We start from the raw sequence: 11,630 nt of genomic DNA, 5'->3' as shown, positions 1-11,630 counted from the left end.
TCGTCTTTCAATGGAATCTTCAAGCTGTCAACCAAGACGTGAGGAGGCCAAGCAAAAATCGTCGTGGCTTGCAGGCCTAGACTCGTACAGGGAGAGAGAGGTATAATAATAATAATAATAATAATAATAATAATAATAATAAATTTTATTTATACCCCACCCTCCCCAGCCAAGGCCGTGCTCAGGGCAGCTAACAAGCAATAAAAACAAGTTGAATGAATACAACTTAAAAACAAGATTAAAATACAACATTAAAACATTAAAACACAGCTTCATCACAGGAGGAGAAAGGAAAAAAGAAAGAGGGGGAGGGAATCAAATTGACTCCAACCCAAAGGCCAGGCGGAACAACTCTGTCTTACAGGCCCTGCGGAAATAAATCAGATCCTGCAGGGCCCTGGTCTCATGAGACAGAGCATTCCACTAGGTCGGAGCCAGAGTTGAAAAAGCCCTGGCTCTGCTTGAGGCTAATCTGACTTCCTTAGGGTCTGGGACCTCTAAGATGTTGCTATTTATGGACCTTAAGGTCCTCTGTGGGGCATAGCGGGAGAGGCGGTCCCGTAGGTACGAGGGTCCTAGGCTGTGAGGGCCTTTAAAGGTCAAAACCAGCACCTTAAATCTGACCTTGTATTCCACCGGGAGCCAGTGCAGCTGGAAAAGCACTGGGTGGGCAGATGAAATCAATGGACTATGCAGAATTGGACAAAATGACAGGAAGGATTCGAGACCTGCGGGACCAGAGATTTACAGAAGACTGGAAGAAGTATATGAATTATTTGAAGAGCAACTGTAATCAATAAATTACGCTAGAAGGACTACAAGAAGTTTTGTAAGGAGAAATATATGAAGTGTTACAAAGTAGAAAAAGATAAAGATATTGGTTATGACTTTGAAATGTAATAGGGAAGATAAGAAATGCATACTGAGAGACTAGATTAGAAAATTTTCAGACAGGATTGATGGAAGTCAAAAATTTGAATAAGATGTAAAAGTATGTTTAATTACCGTTGAAAATGATATGTTAAAAGAACTAATAAAAATTATATTAAAAAAAAGGAAAAGCACTGGGTGAATATGCTCCCATGGCAGGGATCCCGTAAGGACCCTCGCTGCAGCATTCTGCACCCGCTGGAGTTTCTGGGACAGCTTCAAGGGCAGCCCCACGTAGAGCGAATTACAGTAGTCAAGCCTGGAGGTGACCGTGGCATGGATCACTGTGGCCAGGTCGGGGCGGGAAAGGTATGCTAGGAAACCCAACTCCAGGCTGTGAAGAGGCCTTTTAACGCAGCTGCAGGTGCAGCCGCAGCAGCGACAAAACCCCACTTGCAGGCATGGAAAAGCCCATCGAGCTCCAGCTCGGTGCTCTCCCGCGCGGCCTGGGAAGGTAACCTAGGCAACCGCAAGCCGGGCTCCTATCGGCGACTCGGCGCTCGATACTGCTCTGGCCTTCACCGACGGCTCGCGCTTTATCCGCCCTGTTTTAAATAACGGGTTGACGAGGAGGACGCGCCCCTTTCTCCCCACCCCAAAACAAGGGGTTCAATGGGTGGAGGCCCGAGAATCACTTAAAATAATTTATTTAAAACGACCCCCATCAGCGCTGAGACAGTTAGCCGGTTAATGGCAACAGGCCTGCAAGCTAACGCGCCTGCGCGGAAGTCGCCATCGTCCCTTGTCACCCGTCGTAACCGCATTCCCTTTCGCGCATGCGCAGACACAGGGAAAACAGGCCTGAGGGAAGGAAAATCATCGGGGGGGGGGGAGGGGGGCGGTGAAGGGAACGAGAGGAGCGATGTTGTTCGACGAGTGCGCAGGCGCGGGGAGCCGCCGCAGCCCTAGCCGTGGAGAGCCTCGTGCTTAATGCGCTCGGGGAGGGCCGTTGGGGAGGGTACCTTCTGCTCGCGCGCGGGGGGATGCGCATGCGCACGGGCGACGTTTACACCGTTTCTGCTTCAGTCTCTCTGCGCTCTCCCCTCCCCTCAACCCGGTCACCGCTTTCCTGGGACTGAGCCTCCGCTCTATCGGCCGCCCGCCTCGGGCTTTTACCTCAGCCGCCCTGGGCGGAAGGTGAAGAGGAGGAGGAGACTGAGGCGAAAGGAAGATGCCCGGGAAGCTGAAGGTCAAGATTGTGGCGGGGCGGCACCTGCCCGTCATGGACCGAGCCAGTGACCTGACGGACGCCTTCGTGGAGGTTTGAAGGGGCGGCAAGGCGGGAGGAGGGGCTTCTCGCTCTCGCTCTCGGTCTCTCCTCAGGGCTCGGCCCCGGTCAATACACCCGCGGCTCTTCGCATTTATTGATTTGCCGGGGGCCATTTGTGCTTCCGAGGTCGTCTCGCCGCGCGGCGCCCTCCTCCTGTTTGTGAAGAACTTCGGAACTCCCTGCCACTTGAGGTCCGGCAGGCGCCTTTCCCGCGCATGCTTAGGGAAAAAAAAAAAAAAAGCCTACCCGCTTTTTAAACTACCCAGATGCTTGGGAAGTCGAGATGGTTTTAGCCCGTTTTGTAAGGTGGTTGGTTGTTATTATTATTGTTGTTTTATTTATTTTTTTGTAATGCGCTTTCGTTAAAAATAAATACAATCAAGGGGTGTATAAGTTTTGTGAAATGGTTTTCTGCACACCCCCCCCCATTGTTAAAAACAACAAAGTGGTTTAGGATAAAATTCTCACACACAAAAATCACAACCCTACTTTAAAACATACAAGAGTTAAAATACTAAAACAAATTAGAATCATCTCAACTTCTCTAAACAGTGGTGTTTTTAGCAGGTGCCAAAAATGCAATTTATTTTATTTGCTTATTAAACTTACTAGTCGCTTGTCACCCAAAGTTTTCCAAGCAACTTGCAGAAATATATAGCCAGATGGGTGGGGTACAAGTAACAAATTGTTGTTATTATTATGCACCTATTTAATACCATAAGGGGAGGGGGGAATCATGCAATACTTCAGTATATCATCTTACATAACATTTAAGAAAAAAACAACACACCCACCATAAGTAATAACAGAAAACAATAATTGCCTAAATTTGCATACAGCACACAGTGAAATACACATGTGTGTGTATGCATGTGTGTGTGTCTTTTTCATGTTCTGTTATTGTTTGATTATTTAATAAATCGTTCAGTAGATCAAACCAATCAAACCACTTTGCGAGGCCTGCGTGAAAAGCAAGTGGTATGTATGAACACCTTAAATAAGCAACGAATCACAATGCATTATTACTACTTACTGGTCACCCAGAAAGATCTCCCAAGCAACTTGAAAAGCACATATACATTGGTGAATACACTATATGACAGAAAAGGGAAAATAAAGATATAAAAATTATAAATAAGTTTTTATAAAGGGCCAGGTTGAATAGAAAATGAGCATGAATGTATGGTATATTCTTAATCAGATTATATGTAAGGTTATTACAGCAGTATTCTCTGTTGTTGACATTTGTGTGTGTCCAGACATAATGGAGTACGCCTCCTGTGTTGAAGTCAAACTCCTGTGTTAGCAGCACCAACGTGACAAAGTGACAGCCTGGGCAGTGTATATAAAGGTCCTGGGCTGCCCAAATGACAAGAACCCCCTCTTGTCCTCGCTGATGTGGTCCAAAGGAAAGCAGAGCAATATGTTTGGCACCAGCTTGGCTGTAGGAGTTGGCGGAAGGAGGCGTACAAAGAGCCATTCAGCCATCTTAGGGACTCCACTCTGAATTTATGTAGTGTTTGCTCCTTAACCGTTTTTCTCCCAAAGATGTCCCACAAGGCAGCAAAGGTTTAGGATTAGAATTTTCTATATCCTAGTTGGGCAGGCTACCTTCCCAGGTTGATGAGCCTCACCTGCCCCTCTTACCATTAATCTCCTAATATCCAACCAAAAATCTATTGTCTTGCAATTTCATTGAAACATAGAACGACAGAGATGTAAGGGACTCAGTGGGTCATCTAGTCCAGCCCCCTGCAATGTCCATTTGATGTATGCTTTGCTACTGGGGGAGGAAGAGTCTTTGTCCTCTTCCATGTCCTCTCCTTTTCTAAACTAAAAAGTGTAAAATATTGTTGCTCCAACCTCTTGATCAAATCTGTGTTCAGTTCTTGCCGAGAATTGTACAAACAGTAGTTGTCAAGTACCTTGTAGTTCACAGGACATGGCTGCTGGATTATATACAACTAGGTGAATTGCATGTCATGCAGGCCTGATATAGATGGTAACTTGTTTTCCCGGCTTGTATGCTAGGTGCTTGTGTGTTGGCCAGTGCACTTATGATGGCAGAGAGCTAGAGCCACTCTTGGCATGTGTATTTGCATGTGACCAGAAATGTGTGTTACAGATATTTGACTACACATATAGGCAGAACACGTCTACTTGTAAAGAAACATAATATATGAAGTTGCCCGGTATGCTGCACATAGTAGTCTACATGAAGATTTTATTTCTTATACAGTACTGGTATAGAAGGTCTACATGAAAGTGGTTTGATGTAATATTTGAAGTAATTTTTCAAGGAATTGTTTTCCCCAATGCTTAGTTTAAAAAAGGAGAAATGTTAGCTATTGATAGGTGTTGGTTGTGTTTCTTCAGTAGTGATGGAACAACACTTGGCTCATACTCAGAAATACTATCTTTACTATTTGACTTGTCCCTGAGCTCAGTTCAGGCATTGAAAACTGATTTTGTGGTCCTGGTGACTATGTTTGGTGGGCTTTTTTCTACCTCTTTAATGAACAAGAGCCTGAAATTTTATCTCTCACATGTAAGCAAATTATTATTCATTGTACTAAATTGACAATTGACATATTTAGGGTTGTCAGTTTCTCACATATAACAATTATTGTGCCTTTAATACAGTAATTGCTTTGCAGACTTTATACGTAATGCACTTATTATGCCTGCTTATTGTAGGGAGAATGCTTGCCATCTTTTTCCTCACAGAGCTTCTGTGTTTTTAAGACTTGTATAATGTTCAGAAATGATGATGATGATAATGATAACATCAACAACAATAATTTATTTATGCCCCACCTTTCCCACTGATGGGACCCAAGGCAGCTTACAGAGAATAATATGAACTGATAAAAACATAGAAAAAAATAATAATTAAAAACCTATCAAACATTGATAGATTATATATATGTATACAGTTTTAATTCTATTTAAAGCATATCAAAATTTCTCCCATAAATTATTGGGACAACAAGAAGGGAGACAGTCTTGCTTCTCTAGGGAGGGAGCTCCAAAGTCTGGGAGCAGCCACCAAGAAAGCCCTCACCCATGCCCCTGCCAAGCATGCCTGGGAGGGCAGTGGGACCAAGAGAAGGGCCTCCCCGAAGATCTCAAAGGTTTGTTTGGGGGAATACAGTCTTTCAGATAGCCTGGACCTAAGCTGTGTAGGACTTTTTAAGGGGATAACCAGCACTTTGAATTTTGCCCAGAAACAGTCAGTGAAGCTGTTGTAGCAAAAGAGTTGTATGCTTCCTATAACCAGCCCCGGTCAACAATCTGGCTGCAGCTTTCTGAGCCCCTTTCAAAGGCAGCCCTGCATAGAGCTCATTAGAGTAACCCAAACAGGATGTAACTAAGGCTTGTGTCACTGGCCAAATCAGACATCTCAAGGAACAGGTGCAGCTGGCACACTAACTGGGTGGCGCTGTGGGTTAAACCACAGAGCCTAGGACTTGCCGATCAGAAGGTCGGCGGTTCAAATCCCCGCGACGGGGTGAGCTCCCATTGCTCGGTCCCAGCTCCTGCCCACCTAGCAGCTCGAAAGCACATACAAGTGCAAGTAGATAAATAGGTACTGCTGTGGCGGGAAGGTAAACAGCGTTTCCGTGCGCTGCTCTGGTTTGCCAGAAGCAGCTTAGTCATGCTGGCCCCATGACCCGGAAGCTGTACGCTGGCTCCCTTGGCCAATAAAGCGAGATGAGTGCCGCAACCCCAGAGTCGGTCACGGCTGGACCCAATGATCAGGGGTCCCTTTACCTTACCTTTACCTTTAATCATGGACAATGCAGAGACAAGAGGCAAGTCTTTAGCATATGTGCCGCTGGGGTGCAAAGATCTGCCCAGCGCCCCCAAATTTAGTTGTGAGTGCAGTCATTGAGTTTGACAAGCGCCACCACTGGCACGGTGCATCTTTGGTAAATGAACGCACAAAGTCGGAAGTCCTTTAGTGAAACAGTAGGTATACATTTCCGTAATACCTAGGTATATATGTATTTAGTTTTTCTAGCTTGATCAAAATTATTTATTATTTCATAACAGGTAGGTAGTTAAGAGCGTAGGCGGCTTCAGCGGTGGGTACCTGGCACCCCCCAGAATTCAGTGCCCGGGTGCTCCACACCCCTTGCAACCCTGGGTAAAGACGGCCCTACAGAGACCTGGGCATACAAGTAGTTTCTACATAGGTACTGCTTTTCCCGATCAGGGCATCTCTGTGATGTGGGAATTCATGTGGGTGTAAAGACAAAGAGCCTTTGCAAAAAAGGTGATAACTAGATTTAAGTCATTTCTGTTATTCACTGTTTGTTCATTTACACTGTTTTAAAATCAGTTGCAATGTCAGCTAGAGCACATCTGGTGATAATTCAGGGCACAATTGTGAACCAAATGTGGTTTAAAGCCCATTTAAGAGCTTATTTTATGGTGGTTGTGGTGGCAAAAGAAATATTTCCCACTGATATTGCAACTGCAGAATGCCATCTGGCAGTGCTGCTTAGGAAAGACAGGAGGCTGATACAGTTGGATGACTGTGATTCTTTGGAATCAAATATCACTCACTCTGATACGCTTGAAATATGATCTGTCTTGGATAACAAGCCAATTTCAGGAACTGTATAGGATGTCCCCTTAACAGTTGCATGGGTGATGGATTTCACCTGAGGTTGTGAACAAAGTACTTGGGGAAGTCTGGTCAACATTTTTCTCTACTGACTTTCTTCTGTCCTAGCTGGTGACAGCCAGCTGAGAGGCTTTGCCTGCTGTTGTGTATTTGGTAATGAATACAACTTGACCAGAGGGTTCATTTTGGGCCACCTTGAAGGAGGCAAGGTTGTTCACATTATTTAGCTGTTTATAAACTTCTGTGACAATTGTAGACTGCGGAAAGCCAGCATACAAAAAAGATTATGTATGTATGTAAATAATCACATAGAAAGTTATTAATTCCACTTATTTTTGTACAAAAGTGTGCTTAAAATACTGACCTTTAATCTTCCATGTTAAATACTATTACTACACCGTGGGATGCCTCTGTTCTGTATTCTGCTCTTCAAAATGCAGTGGGTGGAAACATTGGAAGTCAAGCCTTTTTCAATGCCTGAAAGGTCAGATACAAGTCTGATGCAGAAAACCTTGTGGCCATCTGAAAAAACTGTGCTTGTTCTCTGAGTTGAACATGCACCTAAACTTTCCAACATTAAGAAGACTTGTGTCGATTGTGTTCCAATTATACAAATAGGAAAAGGAAATACTGTATAATAACTAACCTTTAGTCTCTTCGAGTGAGATCCAACATTTCACCAGCAGACATAATGGGACTCCTTTCTCTTTCTCCCCAACCCCATGCCTTTCCAAACTAGTTCTGGAGACGCCTCAGCCATCTGGAGCATATTTTGGAGGAGTATGGGGAGAAGAGAATTCACATTTGTGCGAGTGGTTGTCTGCTTTCAAGTGGGATGCCACAATTTGTTATCACTCTTTGAGGTTTTCAAAATAAATACTAATTCTCCCCTGTCCTCAGCTGTTTAAAATTAGCTATGATTCTTCTGTAGATTAAAAAAAAAAACCATGTGCAGAAAGAGCCTTTAAGCTCTGTGCCTTGCTTATCAGGCTCTGAGAAACTCTTGTGAGCTCTGGAGGCCTTCATGAGATCTTGGATGGCCTTGCGAGACCTTGTGCTGGCTCTGGAAGGTAAGATTGCTTGCTCAGGGGTAGTTCCAGGGAGGTTTGATTATACATGATTTTGACTTTACCTGCCACCCCCTGGAACATAACCTCCTTCAAGATGCAATCCTACTGTATATTAATAGACTAAATAATTTCGTTGTAGCAGTTATGAAGCTTCTGACAATGTTGGCTGAGCCATAGGAATGTGATGAATGTTGATGAACATTCTATCTCCTGAGTGAATTAAGCGGTTAGCCATAGAATGTTCAAAAGCATGGGGGAAGTTAAAGGACAGTTGGCCTTTTACAGAACTTAGAGATAGGCAGAGTTCTGTGGGCAAGGTAGGGAGACTGAGAGGCAGAAAAATGAATGAGAAGCCCGTCAGTCTCATGGTTGTTTGAGGGAGGAAGCCCAAGGTAAACACCTAGCTAGGTAATCAAAGCTGTGTGTTTGCTTGGAAAATTTCTAATTTGGCCAATCTTCCAGACAAGCTCCTCTCAAATTTTGGGATATTGAGTCTTTTTGATTAAATATGAGTTACATCCTAAAGATTTCAAAGTTGCATCTATTAGAAAATTACATATGTTAAAGAGCTTTAGTACTCATTTTTAATCTCTCTTCTGTATGTGAATAGAAACTTTCCATCTTACACATTAGTTTACATGTGTATTGATGGGGCTGTAGTTGGGAAATGAATCCTTAAGGGACCTTGCTCTACACCCCCCCCGAACATCTTAATTTTCTTTCTGCCTTGTTTTTCATTTTTCACTATATAATCTACAAGTGTGTAAGTCCTTCACTTTCTCACATGTTCAATAATTATGTGTAGAATCTGCAAGCATGCTCACCCACAAACACTGTACAGTGAGCATATTGTTTTCACTGTCTAGCCCACTTTTCATCTCCCATATAAGCACAGCCATTTTCTTTCACACCAACTCATTTTCTCTCATTCTCACTGTTCTGCTATAAACCACACACTGTTTTCTCTCATGTGCATTCAGTAATCATCTCCAGAGTCTTCTGAGCCTATGCATTGTTGTCTCTTAGGAGGTATAACAGACTAACTGCTGAGGGATAGAAGTGCTAGCTGCTTACTAGCTGCATTGGAATTGAAGATGTAAGCTGGTTACTATCTGGTTTGGAACTTTGAGCCAATCTAGATGTTGGGGTTGTGACTTGGCATACCAGGACAAAAATTTCCACCTCCCCAGGTTTATAATTTAAAAGAACTCACAGTGTTAACTCAGGCCAATCACATTTAAAGGCCCATCTTACAGACATGTAGCAATGGTCTGTCAAATGTTTGAAAACAATTGCATGGCACTAACTTTATTTTAAAAGTGTAAGTTTTGGAAAAAGGTGGAGAACAAGATTTTGCTTCAATTTGTCTTTTTTTGGTATATTTTTCAGGTGAAGTTTGGAAACACCACATTTAAGACAGATGTGTATCCCAAATCTCTCAATCCTCAGTGGAATTCTGAATGGTTTAAATTTGAGGTAAGTTCAACAAAAAAGGTAGACTTAGAAGCAAGTTATTAAGCCCAAAGAATGTCCATTTTCAACTAACAGCAGCTCCTCATTTTGTCTGAATCAGCACAAAATGTACTTAGTTTAATCTGGTTTGTCCAAAGAGAGAAGATCAAACTGGTTTCTGATTTTGGATTGTTTAGATAAACTGTAGCAAAAACTTAATTGCAGTTCCCATTTCAGACAGAAAAACAAACTAGTTGAAAAACAGAAGTGGATGTTTTGTAGTGGTCATCTGAACAGAACCATTTGGAATTTGTAGTTTTTGAGACCCCTACCAGTTTCATGTTAATCTTTATTGTATGCTCCACAGGGAATTTAAACTAGCAATTTTGAATCAATAAAGGTTTTGTTAATACAGATTCTACCTTGTGAAATTTTGAAGCTCCATATTTTTATTTTCTAGGTGGATGATGAAGATCTACAAGATGAGCCTCTGCAGATAACTGTTCTTGATCATGATACTTATAGTGCTAATGATGCCATTGGAAAAGTTTACATTGATATTGATCCTCTCCTCTACAGTGAAGCAGCTACAGTTATCTCTGGCTGGTTTCCAATTTATGATACGATACATGGTGAGATTTTTAACATTGTTTTAAAACATATTTTATTTGGCAAATTGTTTAGGAGCGTTGAGGTAGACTTATTGTGCCATTTAAAATACAAAATAGTTTTAAGCTTTCCTGAGACATCAGTTGAGTTCTTTCAGTTTCACATGTTGTTTCAAATAAAAAAGTTGTGTTTAAAGTTATGCCATTTTTCTTTTGCCATGGACCCTAGCACTGGGATGACAAATCTTCCAATGCTAAATCCCTGAAAATCTGGACAAAAATAGTATTATATAATATGTGAGCAACACCTAAACAGTGCTGTATAATAGCTGTTGTGATGCAGATTTTGGGTGATATTCGTTGTTAGTAGACTCGCAGAAGTAAGTGATCTAGTTAGATGTTGCCCTGTGTAATTTAAGTTTGTGTGTGTGTGTGTGATGCTGTTTTTATAAACAACAGTTACAAAACCAACAATAATAAACAAATAGTACTGATATGTCTACATTAACCTTGTGGAAAGAAATTTAATTTAAATTAATTTTAGAAACAAATCAAAGAATTCTGCACTTAATGTGGTCACTTCAGTTATTCTTAACATTTTAAGATAATTTTAAGAGTACCAGGTGTAATCTTTAAATTACATTATGCCATCGTAGTATTTTCTGAAAAACTTGCCTTAAAAAACTATTTATGGAAGGAATGCCTTTTATTTTAAGTAGACCTATGTTATGGAATGATCTGTACTCTTTTAAAAAGGATACAGCACATGACATAGGGTCATTAAGGGTGTTCCTCAATCAGTTTCCTGATGAACTTACTGGCTTTGACTCATGTTTCAAGGGATTAGAGTTCACAGAGTGGTGAAGCAATGTGCTGAAGCAGTAAGTTTTACTTGACATCAGGCTTACACCATCCTTGCAGCTAGGACATAACTATGGAGGGTTTCTTGCAGCTATTTAGATCTGTTCTTGACATACTCTCCAGTTTGACACTGTTGCAGAACTATGGTTGTTTTTATCTTCCCAAGATGCAGGTTCCCAAGAAGTTTTAATTCACTATAAAAGTTGCTCATACCTTTCATGTTGTATTCCATGTTGTATATCATGGATATATTATAATATGTGATGCCATAGAATAAAGAATATTCCAGTGCTATTTGGGACTAAAATACTGAATATGAATGTTCCGGTTGCTAAGTGAATCTGCCCAGTTATTAAAATTTTCATTAGAGGCCCTTTTATAGGTTACTTCACCTCAGTCAGGAAGAATCTGGTGACATGTGAAAGGACATTCTCTACCAGTACCTCCACTGCCCAGTCCATGTGGTGTGTTTAGTTTTCATTTGAGTACCTATTTGATTTTTAGTATTTTTGTGGCTCTGTTTTTACCATCTTTTAATAGATTATCTATTGTTTTCTGTTCTTTAATTAATTCTGAACCCCCTTGGGAGTTTTTGGGCTGACAATGGTATTCCGATATTTAAAGCAATCATGGAAGACTATTTTTCTATTCTAATACAAATTCTCACTTTCTCGTATATTTTTTACAAACAGGTATACGTGGAGAGATCAATGTGGTGGTGAAAGTAGACCTCTTCAATGATTTAAATCGTTTTAGACAGTCATCATGTGGAGTTAAATTTTTTTGCAGTAAGTCTAAAAACATAG

General features: G+C 41.6%; 1 protein-coding gene across 28 annotated transcripts in view; it reads left to right on the top strand.

The window, feature by feature from the left end:
- Positions 1-1,800: 1,800 nt before the first annotated feature.
- Positions 1,801-11,630, top strand: part of C2CD5 (C2 calcium dependent domain containing 5) — an 88,369-nt gene continuing 78,539 nt past the window's right edge. For 3 of the 28 annotated variants that reach the window (XM_081879662.1, XM_081879656.1, XM_081879634.1), the window contains exons 1-4: positions 1,801-2,191; positions 9,293-9,379; positions 9,816-9,987; positions 11,517-11,612. In XM_081879662.1, the coding sequence (XP_081735788.1) occupies positions 2,102-2,191; positions 9,293-9,379; positions 9,816-9,987; positions 11,517-11,612 (445 nt within the window). In that variant the 5' untranslated portion in view covers positions 1,801-2,101. The remainder of the gene's footprint in view (positions 2,192-9,292; positions 9,380-9,815; positions 9,988-11,516; positions 11,613-11,630) is intronic. The other 25 variants (XM_081879660.1, XM_081879665.1, XM_081879637.1 and 22 more) reach the window with 17 other exon arrangements.

Source organism: Podarcis erhardii (assembly GCF_964252035.2).
Source record: "Podarcis erhardii genome assembly, chromosome: 10".
Taxonomy (NCBI): Eukaryota; Metazoa; Chordata; class Lepidosauria; order Squamata; family Lacertidae; genus Podarcis; species Podarcis erhardii.
This window is presented reverse-complemented; position numbering and strand designations above follow the sequence as displayed.